At 42.5% G+C, this 16,610-nt stretch overlaps 1 protein-coding gene across 1 annotated transcript in view; it reads right to left on the bottom strand.

Moving 5' to 3' along the window:
* The window catches only part of CATSPERE (catsper channel auxiliary subunit epsilon), a 175,277-nt gene that overhangs the window by 49,066 nt on the left and 109,601 nt on the right, over positions 1-16,610 (bottom strand). The window contains exons 11-13 of the mRNA XM_089311658.1: positions 12,543-12,985; positions 7,310-7,368; positions 4,451-4,526 (exon numbers count right to left, since the gene is read on the bottom strand). Coding sequence (XP_089167784.1) covers positions 4,451-4,526; positions 7,310-7,368; positions 12,543-12,985 — 578 coding nt within the window. The remainder of the gene's footprint in view (positions 1-4,450; positions 4,527-7,309; positions 7,369-12,542; positions 12,986-16,610) is intronic.

The raw sequence follows: 16,610 nt of genomic DNA, 5'->3' as shown, positions 1-16,610 counted from the left end.
GTTCCCAGGTCAACTATTAAATATTAAACCCTTACCCTAACTCTGTGGATACTTATTTTAAACATTGTTCTTTACTGTTTGTTATTTATTTATTTTTTAAAGACTTATTCATTTATTTGAAAGAATTATAGAAAGCGAGAGGGAGAGACACAGAGAAATATCTCTCACTGGTTCACTCCCTAAATGGTTACAATGGACAGTGCTGAACAGCCCAAAGCCAGGAGCCTAGAACTCCATCCAGATTTCTCACATGGATGGCAGGGGCCCAGGCACTTGGGCCATCTTCCACTGCTTTCCCAGGTGCACTAGCAGGAAGCTTGATTGGAAGTGAAGCATCTGGGACTTGAACTGGTGCTCATTTGAGGTGTGGGTGCTGTGGGTCTGGGCTTAACCCACTGTAACACAACGCTAGCCCTTCTTAAATTGCTTTTTTTTTTTTAAATCACGTTCTTGTTTTTGTTTTAAGATTTATTTATTGGTGCCGGCACTGAAGTATAGCAGGTAAAGCCTCTCTCTCTCTCTCTCTCTCTCTCTCTCTCTCTCTCTCTGCCTCTGCCTCTCTGTAACTCTGCCTTTCAAATAAATAATTAAATTGAAAGGCAGAGCTACAGAGAGGTAGAGACAGGGAGATCACCCATCCACTGGTTCACTCCCCAAATGGCCAAAATGGCAGGAAGTAGGCCTGTCTGAAGTCAGAATCCAGAAGCTTCCTCCACGTCTCCCACATGGTTGCAAGGGCCCAAGCACTTGGGCCATCTTCTGCTGCCTTCCCAGGAACATTAAATAGGGAGCTGGATCAAAAGTGGAACAACCAGAAATTGAACTGGTGCCCATATGGGATGCTGGCGTTGCAGATGGTGGCTTTACCTGTTATGCCACAATGCTGGCCCCCGTAATTGCTTTTTAAAAGAAATGCATATATGTGTGTGGTCTGAAAACTGTGGATCCCATAGCACAACATGCAGGATGTCACAAATTAGCCTGCAATGTCAGTCACAGGACTGTGGCCAATTTTGCTAACATAGTCCATGATTCTCTGGAAGTAAATTTTGGGACAGAGTTGAGAAAGGCGGTATAAAATCCATTAACAGCATCACACAGACAGGTAGTACCATGACATTTTGTTTCTCAGACTAGAAATGACCAAGAACGGCATTTGATATGCAAAAAGCTAGCCTTAAAACAACAAAGACAATTCCACTGGAGTCTGATGCGATGGGTATAGTGCATTTACCCTACCCCCATCCCTGCCACCACGCACCTCTGCCATTAGCAGCAATGTTTCCCATCTCTTTAGATTGGATAGTTTGCAGCAAGAACATGGCAGAATGAGTATTACATACAAAAATTAAATTAGATGGAAATAAAGTTTTTCAGACAGGCTGCGTCTAGTAGCTGGAATGTGTTATACCTGAAGTTGAAAGACTTTTACTTCATTAAATCTTTGTTATTAGGAAAATGAATTGTTGCAAAATGCCAAATATCTTAACTCTCACTGTAAGTGATGAGATATGTGTTGCTTAAAAATAATATACAGGTTATATGGAACTAACTATACTTAATTACTATATAAACATGAAAGGAAGCCTAAAAGAAATAGCAAGGAGTTGAAAATAAAATGAGAGAATGAATACTTTAGATTTACTACTAAGAACCACTGGTGTTTAAGTCAGGGAGTCATGACTTTTTAACCAGCATCCTAGTTACCCCTCAACTGCAATGTCTCTTCTATTTCTACCTGGCTCCAGGATACTGCCTCACTGCTGTCTACCCTGCCTCTGTACCAGTCTTTCTAAGTGGGAGCAAGACATGTGCATTCTTTCCTAAACTTGTCCTGATATATTCCATATTTCCACAAGGCAATCTGGAAAGATCTGACTACTCCCTACCCTATAAGGACTTGGGGGTCAGGAGGGTGGGGTTAGAGGAGTGATGTGCAGCCAAGTTTGATGGATTTAGAGTCATCTCTGCTACACCAAGACCTTCTGGGCTTCATCTTGAAGGCATGCTCTACAGTGGGAGTTAACTGATGTTACGTCCTACGTCACCTGTTCTCACCTGCGGGGACCTGATTTGTTCTCTCAACAATTCTATCCGAAGTCCTTGCTGCCGGTTATTATTCAGGCTTTAGTTTCCCATCAAATAGGCTGAGAAACAGGGAACTTCCCTTTATTTTTACTGATTATTTTCGTAACACACAAGGTTGACTAAGTTCCTCAAATCTATCATGCTGAAGACCCATCATCACTTGGTAGTCTCATCTGTAATATTGCTTCTCTCCTTGGTGCTAGTTAAAAGTAACCCTAAGCGTAAGAATCAACAACCATGGCCAGAATGAGAAATATGAGTTGACCTGCAGGTGGACCTTGAAAAGCAGCTGCAGGTACAGTGTGTGGTGAGCATGACTAAGCCCTTTTGCTAGGGTACCCGCCGCTGCTGCTACTTGTTCCCCAGGTCCAGAGATTCAGTTAGAGGGAATTCTAACATTCAGTATAAATGGAAACACTTATCTTCCATGCAGAAGTAAGGTAGGATTGCTCCTGCCTCAGCTTTGAGTCAGATACAGCTAAGTGAACAGAACAACTGATCAGAATGCATGAGACAGAGTTGTAGTTTTCTCTCCCTTTGGAAATTTCATCCTGGAAGGAATTACCATGGCCCTTTGGGGGTCTGCCCTGCATTTCTGCTTTTCTGGTCCTTGGCATTTGCTTAAAAAGTGGGATGCAGCCTTGTGGAGTGCTAGTTTTGTTGGTGCTCTGCTGCTTGGCTCAGAGGACAAAGTGACAAAGATGACAGGCTCCTTCCTATTCCAGTGGGTCAGTCCATGTCCACCTGGTCTAGCAGGTTGAACAAGGGTCAAGCTTCAATCAACTGGAAAGGAATTTTGTGAGCCATAGTTCTGAGTCCATACAGAGCTGGGCCTGTGTCTGATATTTAGCTGTGTGGCTGATGGCTTGCTTACTCATGAGTATGGGAGCCTCAAGAATGGACACTGGGGTTGAGTGAACTTTGCAGCTGTGTTTTGACTGCCTTGACTAACTAGAGGACTTGCCTCCACAAGGTCATATTTTCCTGTTACCTATAGGACTTTCGCACATTTTTCCATTTTATTTCAGTGAGCAAGTTAGCACTACTATCTGCAGTGGCTCTGCGGGTGGCTAGATTTGAAACATCCTTGCCAGGGAGTGGGAGGAGGGCCAAGAGGATAGAAAAAGGACAAAACCAGCCAACACTGAGTAACTACTCTGTGACAGGCACTGTTTTGGGGACTTTCTTCAAACGATTCCATTTAATACTCTCAACAATCCTACAAGATAGATGCTATATTTCTCCCCTTTTACAAACGAGGCAGCAGAGACTCAAGAGTATTCAAGCCAGTGAGTGGTAGGGCTTGGATGGGAACTCAGATTAGAAGCATCGGCCTTGGGGCCAGCCATTGTGGTATAGCAGGTAAAGCTGATGCCTGCAATGATGGCATCCATATGGGTGCTGGTTCAAATCCAGGCTGCTCCTCTTCCAATCCAGGTCAGTGCTAATGCACCTGGGAAATCAGAGGAAAATGGACCAAGTACTTGGGTTCCTGCCACACACATGGGAGAACCAGATGAAATTCCTGGCTCCTGGCTGTTGTAGCCACTTTGGGAGTGAACCAGAGGATGTAAGATCAGATCTCTCTCTCTCTCTCCCCCTCCCCTTTATCTCTCTCTCTCTCTCTCTGTTTCTCCCTGTCTCTCAACTCTGGCTTTCAAATAAATACATAAAAAGGAGGAGGAGGAGGAGGAGGAGGAGGAGGAGGAAGAGGGGGAAGGGAAGGGGGAGGGAGCTGGGGCTAGCTTTGAGCTGAATCCAGGTCTCCTGTGTGAGTGGCAGGGACTCAGATACTTGAGCCATCACTGCTGAGTCCCAGAGTCCGCATAAGCACAAAGCTGGAACCAAGCGCAAGTCAGGACTTGAACCCAGGTGCCCCCATATGGGGCAGACGTCTTAACCACCATGCTAAACGCCCACGCCTCCCTCCGAGCTGGTTGATAACTGTGTAAATCACACTCTCTCTCTTAAGCTTTTTGAATGAGTAAGTGATTGAGTCTTTTGAATGAATAAATGCAGGATAAATATGAACATGACTGGCAGTCTTACTTGACAAACCATATTCAATTTTAGTTTTTCCCATTGATTTTAGTTTTCCTTTACAGTTTTATGTGTCTTCCAAACCTCGTAATTTTACATTTTTGTACAAATTTACATGTATATCCCACTGTGTAGATAATAAGGCAGAAATCTCATCTTCTGTATTCAAAATAAAATAGTGTTGTTTTTACAGTAAAGCATTATTAAGTGTTGCTAAGTAACAAGGGAGTGGTATTATGTGGAGGTTATATCTATTATTTAGTTTACCACTTACACATTATTTCTTAAGTAAATTTTTTGATCTTCAACCTATTTCACTTACCCAGTGGGATGCTGGACACATTTTTGAATATTCACTGGGTCGAAGGTTAACAAGCACAGAACCTGTGTTGTCGTTTCTAGAAAAAAAAAAAAAACAACTCATGGAGGTTAGTATAGAACCACGAGAGAGGTAAGGCCTGATGAAGGAGAAGTCCTGTGTGGATGGTGAGTTTGAACCTCAGTGAGAAAGCTAGGGGGCATGGCGGGTGGTGCTGGTGGGGACTTCTCGCTGCTTCTGCTAAGGCAGTTCTGCATTGTGCTCATGTTGGAAAGCTGCTTCCACCTCACGATAGTCCATGTTTGGGCCACTGCAGGGCTGGTAGTAGAAAACAGCAATGAGCATCCTGTCAGTGTTTCAATATTCCTACTTTATTCACACCCTTAGTTTCAGATGATGGGGTTCTGCTGCTCGCGTCTTGAGCTGCTTACTTCCTGGTAGTGTTGCAAGGGTCCCCCTAGTACTTACACATTCTCCCCCTCCTATTGATAACACCTTTTGAACAATATAGAGTAAGTCATGAAGTCAGTTTCCAGAACCACATTAGCAGCATAGTATGACTAGTATCCAAAGGTAGATCAAGGCACTTGTCTGTTTGCTGCTGCTTTAACAAAATATCTAAAGCTGGGTAGTTACCAAGAAAAGACGTGTATTTAGCTCGCAGTTTTGGAGGTTCAAGAGCATGGCATCAGCATCTGCTCAGTTCTGGTAAGGACCACCCTGACTGGCTACACAGGTCAGAGAAGGAGGAAGGGAAACAAGTGCACACAGAAGGGACTCAGCTCAAGGAGTGGCCTCCCTTTACAATGACCGGTTTTCGTAAGAACTGGAATCTTGCCAGAACTCCACGAATCCCTTCCAAGGGCAGTGCCCTCAATAACCTAATTACCTTCCTGAAAAAGGTTTTATCACTTCTAAGAAAGGTTTTATCACCTCTCAACATTGCCACATTGGTGACCAAGCTTTTAGCACATGAACTCCTGGAAGACACTTAAAATCACATCCAAACTGGAGCAATCAGACAGATGCTGTTCTTTTTTTTTTTTTAATTTTTTATTTATTTATTTATTTATTTATTTATTTATTTTTGACAGGCAGAGTGGATAGTGAGAGAGAGAGAGACAGAGAGAAAGGTCTTCCTTTGCCTTTGGTTCACCCTCCAATGGCCGCCGTGGCCGGTGCGCTGCGGCCAGCGCGCTGCGGCTGGCGCACCGCGCTGATTCCATGGCAGGAGCCAGGTGCTTCTCCTGGTCTCCCATGAGGTGCAGGGCCCAAGCACCTGGGCCATCCTCCACTGCACTCCTGGGCCACAGCAGAGAGCTGGCCTGGAAGAGGGGCAACCGGGACAGAATCCGGCGCCCTGACCGGGACTAGAACCCCTGGGTGCTGGCGCTGCAGGCGGGGGATTAGCCTAGTGAGCCACAGCGCTGGCCCAACAGATGCTGCTCTTGACTAGCAAGTGCACACACATCATTTTGTGCTCAGGCAAAAAAAATCTCAAAAATAACAAAAGAAGTTTTAAAAGCTTGATTCACACCCCATGCCTACTAAAGTTTTTCCTTTTGGAAACACACACATACACACACACTTACACAACCTTGGATAATTTGATATGCATTCTACAGCAACGCGCTTTTCAGTAAATAATTGCAAAACCACACTTACCCAAAAGAACACACACTCGCTAAAGGACAGAGAAAGGTTGGTGGGAGAAGGAGAAAGGGCTGAATGGAGCCTCTGCTGACTACTCTGTCGAAGGCAGCATTTGCTCCCTACTTCCTGGTCACGGTCACATCTTGTTTTCTTTTTCTTAATAGTACTTATAAGTATTAGGAGGGATTTAGTCTATCTGATTATTTGCAGGTTTGTCTTTTCCAAGACACCAGAACTTCGTCCTTCTTGTTTACCATGTTGTTTTGAGCACCTTGAAAATGTTTGGTATACAGCAGGTACTCAGTCATTTACATTAGAAGCAGACTAAAGAAAAATGGACATTTTCATAGAAAACATACTATTTTTCAGCAAATAAACTTGTTAACCATAAAATCACTTTTTTTTTTGACAGGCAGAGTGGACAGTGAGAGAGAGAGACAGAGAGAAAGGTCTTCCTTTGCCATTGGTCCACCCTCCAATGGCCACCATGGCCGGCGCACTGCAGCCGGCACACCGCGCTGATCCGATGGCAGGAGCCAGGTGCTTCTCCTGGTCTCCCATGGGGTGCAGGGCCCAAGCACTTGGGCCATTCTCCACTGCACTCCCTGGCCACAGCAGAGAGCTGGCCTGGAAGAGGGGCAACTGGGACAGAATCCGGAGCCCCGACCGGGACTAGAACCCGGTGTGCCAGCGCCGCAAGGTGGAGGATTAGCCTAGTGAGCCACGGCGCTGGCTCATAAAAGCACTTTCAAATAGAATTCCAAGTTGGTTGTCTTCCTACAGAAGTTAAATGCTTAAGTGCTATATTACCCAAGAGTCAAAGACGGTGTTTCATGTGATTCTACTCAGGTTAAAGACTTTCTGTGATAACAGAGTTCTTCCTTTTCATAAAGACAGTATGAAGAGACTTTGAGATGGTAACTAGTGATAAAACATGCTTGAATATTCTTAAATTAACAGTCCTTTTTTAAAAAATATCTTTGGAATGAATGAGAACCTTCAGATAGATCACATTTCCATTGAACTACAAGAATTTTTTACAATTTCATACATTTAAATACTAATTTCATGTATTCCAAACATTAAACAACATTGGGATTTGGATAGTTAAAAGGATATGAGGCTTAACATTTAAATAAAAGAATACCTACAAATTAATAATCTGGGCATTATATTTAATACCAAGTTCCTTTAAAAAGCCATACTTACTGCAGCTTGAAGTAATCATCTACTGCCTCATAGTTTATACTCTGAGAAAACACTAACGCCTGAAAAGGAAAATGGAAAAGTTTATGTAAAGGAGGGAAACTGGGAGCCAGGAGCCCACTGTAGCAGCAATTGGCTTTCCATATCCAGGCACATAAAACGCCTTCATTTGGCTGTGTCATAATGTTGATCACCGTCATCCAAACTCTCCTAGAACACTACACTCTCAAGACTGATTTAGATCTTTCTTTAAGGAATAGGTGTGCAGTCTAGCAGTTAAAACCCCAATTAGGATGCCTGCGTCCCATCCTGCAGAATTTGAGTTCCATGCCTGGTACTGGTTCCTGATTCTAGCCTCCTGCTAATGTGGACCCTGGGAGGCAGCAGTGATGTATCAAGTAGTTAGATGCCTGCCACCCATATAGGAGACCTGGATGATGTTACTGTCATTGTGGGCTACTGGGAAATGAACCAGTGAGTGGGAGCTCTCTATCTAGTTCTGTCTCTCAAATAAATAAAATTTTAAAAATCTCTAGGTCACAGAAACAATATATTTAGCATTTCCCCAAATTTTTTTCTATTTCACAAGTCCCAATTATTACATTTTTGGTTTTTTCTTTTGATTTTATATTTTAAAATTAATATTGCTTCTCTCCCCCATCTTTTTTCTCTACAATATTCCTATTTTTATTTTTCATTTATTTCCTGAGCTTGGAAAACTTTATTCTGTTTTTTAATAGCCTTACCTTTTTATTTCCTCCTTGAAAAAAATTTTTATTTTGCTGGTACACAGTAACTCACTTAATTGCATATATTGCTCTCTTTTCCAGTAATTTCACTTTATTCGCTTATCAGTTTTTATTTGTTTTTAGATTATATTATCTCTATTTATTTATTTATTTATTTTTGTGATAGGCAGAGTGGACAGTGAGAGAGAGAGACAGAGAGAAAGGTCTTCCTTTGCCGTTGGTTCACCCTCCAATGGCCACTGTGGCTGGCGTGCTGCGGCCAGCGCACCATGCTGATCCGATGGCAGGAGCCAGGTGCTTCTCCTGGTCTCCCATGGGGTGCAGGGCCCAAGCACTTGGGCCATCCTCCACTGCACTCCCTGGCCACAGCAGAGAGCTGGCCTGGAAGAGGGGCAACCGGGAAAGAATCCGGCGCCCCGACCGGGACTAGAACCCGGTGTGCCAGCACCGCAAGGCAGAGTATTAGCCTAGTGAGCCGCGGCGCCGGCCTATTTATTTATTTTTTTAACAGGCAGAGTGGACAGTGAGAGAGACAGAGAGAAAGGTCTTCCTTTTTCCATTGGTTCACCCTCCAATGGCTGCTGTGGCTGGCACGCTGTGGCTGGTGTACCATGCTGATCCAAAGCCAGGAGCCAGGTGCTTCCTCCTGGTCTCCCATGTGGGTGCAGGGACCCAAGCACTTGGGCCATCCTCCACTGCACTCCCTGGCCACAGCAGAGAGCTGGCCTGGAAGAGGGGCAACCGGGAAAGAATCTGGCGCCCCGACCTGGACTAGAACCTGGTGTGCTGGCACCGCAAGGTGGAGGATTAGCCTAGTGAGCTGCGGCGCCGGCCCCTCCTCCTTGAAATTTTAAAAGGATTACAGGGGCTGGCACTGTGGTGCAGTGAATTAAGCTGCAAGTTGCCACTTGCAAAGCAGGCATTCCATGTTGGAGCATTGGTTTGAGTCCTGGCTGCTCTGCTTCTGACTCAGCTCCCTGCTAATGCACCTGGGAAGCTACCAGAGGATAGCCAAAAGTCCTGGACCCTTGCACCCATGTGGGAGACCAGAATGGAGCTGCTGGCTTCTGGTGTCTGCCTGGCTCAGTTCTCACCATTGTGGCCATTTGGAGAGTGAACCAGCGGATGGAAGATCCCCCCTTCCTCTCTCCCTCTTTTTTTTTTTTAATAAAGATTTTTATTTTTATTTATTTATTTGAGAGGTAGAGTTACAGACAGTGAGAGGGAGATACAGACAGAAAGGTCTTCCTTCCATTGGTTCACTCCCAAAATGACCGTAAAGGCCGGCGCTGCACCGATCCGAAGCTAAGAGCCAGGTGCCTCCTCCCGGTCTCCCACGCGGGTTCAGGGGCCCAAGGACTTGGGCCATCCTCCACTGCTTTTCCAGGCCACAGCAGAGAGCTGGATTGGATGAGGGGCAGCTGGGACTAGAACCGGCGTCCACATGGGATGCCGGCACCAGAGGCGGAGGATTAACCTACTGCTCCATGGTGCTGGCCCTCCCCCCTTTCCCTCTTTCTATGTAACTCTGCCTTTCAAATGAATAGAATAAATCTTTTTTTAAATACTAGATACAAACTACAAACATCTAGAACTTCAATTTCTTTGTGTTTTAGCCAATTTTTCATCACTACAACAAAATACCTGAGGCAACTACATTTATGATGAGAAATGACTTATTTGGCTGACAGTTTTGGACATTTGAGTCTAACATCAAATGGCCCCATTGGTTTGGCATCTGGTGAGGCTGGCGATAGCAATGGCAGAGCGTGTGTAGGGGAAGGATCATACGGTAAGGCCAGGAAGGGGAGTGGGCGACCGGACTCAGACTTCAGAACAAACTTCTCAAGAGAACTGCTTCGCCTAGCATGCCCCCAGGGCCCCACAGACCTCCTGGAAGGCTGGATTAAGTTTCCACCCTCTTAGTCCCACTCATGACCTTGAGGGTTGAGGTCCTACAGGAGAAGTCCCGCAATACTACAGTACGTGGCGTGTCCTCACGCTTTCCCTTGCCCCCTTTTATCTCCAAGAGACTGAAAGGACAGCAAGGTTGGGTGAAGGAAACCAGACACAAGAAAGACAAGCACTGCATGTGCTCCCTCCTTCTATGTGGGACAGAAAATTTTAAAAATCAAAACAAAAGCGACAACAACAAAGAAATGCCTGTGTGTCTGTTTTGCTACAAATATAGGGGTTTGTCAAACATTGTGTTAAATATTTGTTAAAGAAACTGATAGGAATGACATACTACAACAGTTTTAATGATTTTGTGATTTTTAAATTTATATCAGTGAAGTTGAACAGCTTTTCATTTCAAAGAAAATTTGAAAGAGAAACTCAGATGATTTCATGGATAAGGCTGTGCAAGAAAGGAGATGAGGAGATATACTAAATGGTCTTATTTCAAAGAGGCTTTGGTCTATGTTACAACACTGACTAGGAGGGAGGGGGATATTATGTTCTTAGAACTGTATCTTTGAAACACATGAATTCTGTTGTCTGTTTTAATTAAAAAACACCAAGAGATATGCATTCATTTATCTAAGTTAAAGTAAAATGTTTTACTTAGCAGTTTTACTTTTTATGATTCTCTGCTTTAACTGACTTTGGAAGTGACTCAACTCTTCCCTCTGTTCCATATCAGATAAGAGGCCCACTATGATGGCATTTTTGAAGTTCATATTAAATGGAATTTAAAAATGAGTTAATTTTGTTGCAAAAATATTTCAAATCCATGCATAATTTATTTAAAGATTTTGAAAACCTCTAATATGCATGCATTTCAACATTTATTGAACTAAAATAAGCTTATATTTTAATTTTATTTTTCCATGAACTTTTAAGTCTCCTTGTATAAGTTTAAGTAGGTTGAAACAATAAGGGAGAAAGAGGGGATAGAAACTGCCACTTGGGTTACACAATCTTTTTTAAGAAATGGAAGTCACATGTAAACTGTTCATATTATAATATTGACTAGAAAAGTAATATATAGGGGCCGGCATTGTGGTGTAGGAAGTTAGACCCTCACCTATGACACTGGCATCCCATATAGGTGTCCATTCAAGTCTTGGCCGCTCCATTTCTGATCTAGCACCCTACTCATGGCCTGGGAAAGCAGTGGTCTCCCACATGGGAGATCTGGAAGAAGCTCCTGGTTCCTGACTTCAGCCCAGCCCAGCCCTGACTCTTGTGGCCATCTGGAGGAGTGAACCAGTGGATGGAAGACTTCTCTCTTTCTTTCCCTCTCTCCCTATAACTCTGCCTTTTAAATAAATAAATGTCTTAAAAATAGAAAAGCAATATATAAAATAATGTGTGTAGTTTTTGACTGTTTATATCTGTTATGATGGACTGCTTGCAAAGATGGCTACAATAATTCCTCTCTTTCTTGTATGCATGTCTGTTGGCAGTGTAACTTTGCTGTATCTCCATAAGAGGGAGTCTGTCTTGCCATCCTGTGCATCAGGGCTGGTCTTGTGATCTGATTTGACCAATAGAATGTGGCCAAACCTAGGCCTCAAGGGGCCTTGCAGCTTTTGCTCTTACATTGCAGATTGAGACTGCAATGAACAGAAGCTAGATCTATCTTCCAGGCTAGACCTTCTGCACACGGAGCAGAGAGAGGCCTTTTAGATCTGTAACCCAATGCTAGCACCAACGTGACATGTAAATGAGCACATTTTATACCATGTATTTACAGATGAACCACTAGGTGATCAAAGCCACATGAGTGAACCCCGATAAAGCAAGCAGAACTACTTCACTACTCAGAGCGCAAATTGTTGACCCAGAGAAGTGGATTTTGTTTGAAGCCCTTAGGTTTTGAGGCGACTTTTTATACTATAATAGATACCAGCACTCGACTGAAAAGCTGCACATTGAAAAAGAAGTTGTTGTGGTTTGAATGTGTCCCCGAAAAGCTCACGAGTTGGAAGCCTAATCCCCAAGCTCACATGCTGACAGTATCTGCGGCGGGGCCTTTGGGAGGTAATTAGCACTAGATGAGGTCAGAAGGAGATGGGGTCCCCACGATGGCACGAGTGGCTTTAGAAGAGAGATCTGCGCAGGCTGCCTGCTGTGTCTCACCACGGGATGCCCTCCGCTGTGCTACGATGCAGTGGAAAGACCCTCACCAGATACCAATGCCGTGTTCTTACACCTGCCAGCCTCCCGAACTGTATGCCGAATAACCCTCTGTTTTCTATAAATTATCCATGTCAACAGAAAACAGATGAAGACAGAGCAAACAATACAAGTGGAATCTAAGAGTTCTGAAATACTAAGTTTTTGGATGGCAAGGGGGCCTTGTATATTGAAAGTGAAAATTGTGGATCAGGAATTAATGGCTTACCATATTGTAATTTATTCAAAACTCACACATTTCTTAATTTTCTCAGTTAAACCTATAAGGGAAATCTGTTGATAAAAATATAATTATTATTCTTTTATTATTATTAAAATCAAATGAACTTAAAGTATTAACTTACCATAGTTTTAATGCTGTATCCTAAGGCAATTTCATAGTGAAGGTGTTCTTTTATCTCTAATATTTGTGGGCCATAAGTTTCCAGAATAATATACAGACCAATATTTTCTGGATAGACTATTTGAGCCCAAAGTCTCAGGATATCTCTCTTGTCCAAAATGTAAAATCGACGAAAAATATTATTATGAAATGCCAAGTATGGGCATGTATCTTCTGTTTTAAAAGCTATACTTTGTATTTCCAGATTTAAGGGATATTCCAGTGCTTGTATTGTGCCATTGTTGAAAGCATTCAGGAGATAGATTTCACCTGATGTACCCAGCATAAATAATGTTTTTGTTGTATCACTTAGCCATACATGTAGCTTTACTGCATCTCTAGTATTAATCTTGAAAAAAAATATTATATTATTTTCCATTTTTACCAAAATATTCCCATAATAATCTGGAAAAAAAGAGAGAAAAGTTTGTATAATTCTAACTAATTATCAACCATGCTGTTTTATTTAAGTGTACTTTTAACCAAAATATTTTTCCTAATAATTGAGTATTTATATACTTAGAGAAAAATAGAGTATGTAGACATGAGCCTGTATCCTTACACAATACTGAAGAAATTTTATCCCACTTCACTGTATTCACATTTCTTCCTGAATACATTTTCTCCTTATATTCACTATATCACTTTTATAAAGAGAAAAAAAAAAAGAGCTTGAGTTAGTGTATTAAGTAAAACTGAGGACTGGCATGGTAGGAATAGTATCATTGGGAACTGTAGACTGAATTATGCTCCCCTCCAATTGTATGTTGAAGCCTAATAATCTCCAATATGATTATGTTTGGAGATCTGATCTTTAAAGAATTAATTAAAGTTAAATGAGATCATAAGCACGGTTCCTAACCCAATAGGATTGGTGTCCATATAATAAGACACATTTCTGGGAACTGGGAGGGGGAAGGCCACACGAGGATACAGTAAGAAGACTGGCCATCTACAAGCCAGGAATAGAGGTCTCGTGAGAAACCAATCCTGATGGTACCTTGATCATGAACTCCCAGTCTTCAGAGAGCTGGGAAAAGAAATCTGAGAAAAGAAGTCCCTATTGTTTCAGCCACCCAGCCTATGGTATTTTGTTGTTAACCGTAGAAGACTAATGCAATTGGGCAAAAGAAATAGGGGAGAGGGCGTGGTAAAAAGCAGAGCCCACTTTCGCAGACTCATTTTTGATAATGCTCGACTTTCTCCATTTAATAGAGTATTCTGCCTAAACCAGAGTAGGTTGTAGAGTATACAACTCTTAACTTCTTTGGTTCTATTGCCAAATATATATATATATATATATATATATATATATATATATATAGAATAGAACCAAATATATATATATATATGTGTGTGTGTATATATATATAGTACAAGTTGCAGTTGCTCTATTTGATTCCATAGTTTGGTTTCAAGACATTCTCTCTATGTAGTCTCTAGGGGTATATATTTTTTAATTTTCAAATAACACATGGAGATGACTGGCTGAAATGTGGAAGGTGAATTCAAAGAGTCAGAGCTATGTTGTGATTGTGCATCTTACATTTGGAATTTGAATAAATCAGTAATACTTTTATAAATTATATTCTAATTATATTTACTTAATCATAAGTCTATGCACCAGATTACAAGGTGGGAGGGGAGAAAAATGTGGGTTGATGATATAATAAAATATTTCTCCGTGTTGAATGAGAAAGTAATTGCAGGAGATATATGTGTGTGTGTGTGTGTGTGTGTATGTGTATACTATAGTATATAGTGTAGAAAAATACACTATATATAATAATACAGCATAATATATTGAATTTAGAACCTCACAAAACAAAATAATGTATTATTTTTGGGTTATCTTTTTTAATTTATTTACTGAGAAGCAGAGTTACACATAGAGAGGGAGAGACAGAGAGAGAAAGGTCTTCCAACTGCTCGTTCACTCCCCAAATGGCTGCAGTGGCTAGAGCTGGGCCCATCAGAAGCCAGGAGCCAGGAGCTTCTTCTGGTCTCCTACACGGGTGGAGGGGCCCAAGAACCTGGGCCATCTTCCACTGATTTCCCAGGCCATAAGCAGAGAGCTGCATCAGAAGAGGAACAGCTGGGACACAAACCAGTGCCATAGGTGAAGGCTTAGCCTACTACACCACAGAGCTGGTCCTTTGGTTATCTTTAATGTCCAAACTGTTTCATGACAATTGTCCTTCTTTCCTTTAGGAAGGTTCATCTCTTGTCCCTCTTTGCCTCAAACTCAATTATCTAGGTATTTAGTTTCAGTTCTTCAAACTTGCCATATTCTTGCAAATTCTGTATCTTTGCACATACCATATACTCAGCACAGGATGCTACCTCAACCCCCTATTTTTAAATTTTTATTTATTTAAAAGGAAGAATTACAGAGAAAGAGAAGGACAGAGAGCAAGAAAGATCTTCCATCTGCTGGTTCACTTCCCAAATGGCTGCAACAGCCAGGGCTGGGCTAGGCCAAAGCCAGGACCTTGGACCTCCATCATGTGGATGGTATGGGCCCAAGCATTTGGACCATCTGCCACTACTTTCCCGGGCACATTAGCAGGGAGCTGGATTTGAAGTGGAGCAGCGGGGACTGGTGCCAGTGCCCATAGCAGTGTCGCAGGTGGCGGCTTAACCTGTTGCACCATAATGCCACCCTGTCAATCCCCTATTTTAACCAGTAAGCTCATTTAAAACAAACACTGTCTCCCTGGTTTCAGTTTACTAGTCATTTCCTCCACACCTAGTTTTCTGATCCCATAAATCTGGATTAGATGTTCCTCCCATATGCTTTTTTTTTTTTTTTTTTTTTTTTTTTGACAAGCAGAGTGGACAGTGAGAGAGAGAGACAGAGAGGAAGGTCTTCCTTTGCCGTTGGTTCACCCTCCAATGGCCGCTGCCGCTGGTGCGCTGCAGCCAGCGCACCATGCTGATCCAATGGCAGGAGCCAGGTGCTTCTCCTGGTCTCCCATGGGGTGCAGGGCCCAAGCACTTGGGCCATCCTCCACTGCACTCCCTGGCCACAGCAGAGAGCTGTCCTGGAAGAGGGGCAACCGGGACAGAATCCATCGTCTCTCACTGATCACACTACTGACTTAAAATATTGCTAAATTATCAAAGATGAAAATTATTTTTAAAATAATGAGAATAGTATGAGTCTTGTGCTATGCAGCTAAAGACATACAGAGAAAATGTCACAGCCTATGCTTGTATCTTATAGCATTAAGTGCTTAGAAAATATAAAGGACTGAAAACAAATGAGCCAATCATTTAACTTAAGCAGGTAACAGACTATCAAAATAATATAGAGGAAGTAGAAGTGAACAAGTATGACAAAACCTGAAGTTAATGAACTTAATAAAAAAGAAAGTAGATTTGATAAATAAAATCTAAGACTTGTTCTCAAAAGGAAAAGAAAACAAAGAAGGGGAAAAAATCCTAAAAATAATAAACATCTTTTGCTAGCCAAACTAACAAGGAGGTGGGGCATAAACAAAATTTTACATGAAAAAGAGAATATAATTATATGGGTACATACAAAATTTTAAAAGTACGGCCGGTGCCGCGGCTCACTAGGCTAATCCTCTGCCTTGCAGCGCCGGCACACCGGGTTCTAGTCCCGGTCAGGGCGCCGGATTCTGTCCCGGTTGCCCCCTCTTCCAGGCCAGCTCTCTGCTGTGGCCTGGGAGTGCAGTGGAGGATGGCCCAAGTCCTTGGGCCCTGCACCCCATGGGAGACCAGGATAAGTACCTGGCTCCTGCCTTCAGATCAGCGCCGTGCGCCAGCCATGGTGGCCATTGGAGGGTGAACCAACGGCAAAGGAAGACCTTTCTCTCTGTCTCTCTCTCTCACTATCCACTCTGCCTGTCAAAAAAAAAAAAAAAAATTAAAAGTTAAAATGAAGAACCTTTGCCAATGAAGTAGAAAAATCTAGATAAAAATCAAGAGATTTTTTTAAAGGAAAATTTGGTGCAAACTTCTAAAATTGACTCAGAAAGACATAAAAGATTTGAGTAGACTAACT

This window comes from Oryctolagus cuniculus, chromosome 13, assembly GCF_051225735.1.
Source record: "Oryctolagus cuniculus isolate XC-2025 breed Fujian yellow rabbit chromosome 13, ASM5122573v1, whole genome shotgun sequence".
Classification (NCBI taxonomy): Eukaryota; Metazoa; Chordata; class Mammalia; order Lagomorpha; family Leporidae; genus Oryctolagus; species Oryctolagus cuniculus.
This window is presented reverse-complemented; position numbering and strand designations above follow the sequence as displayed.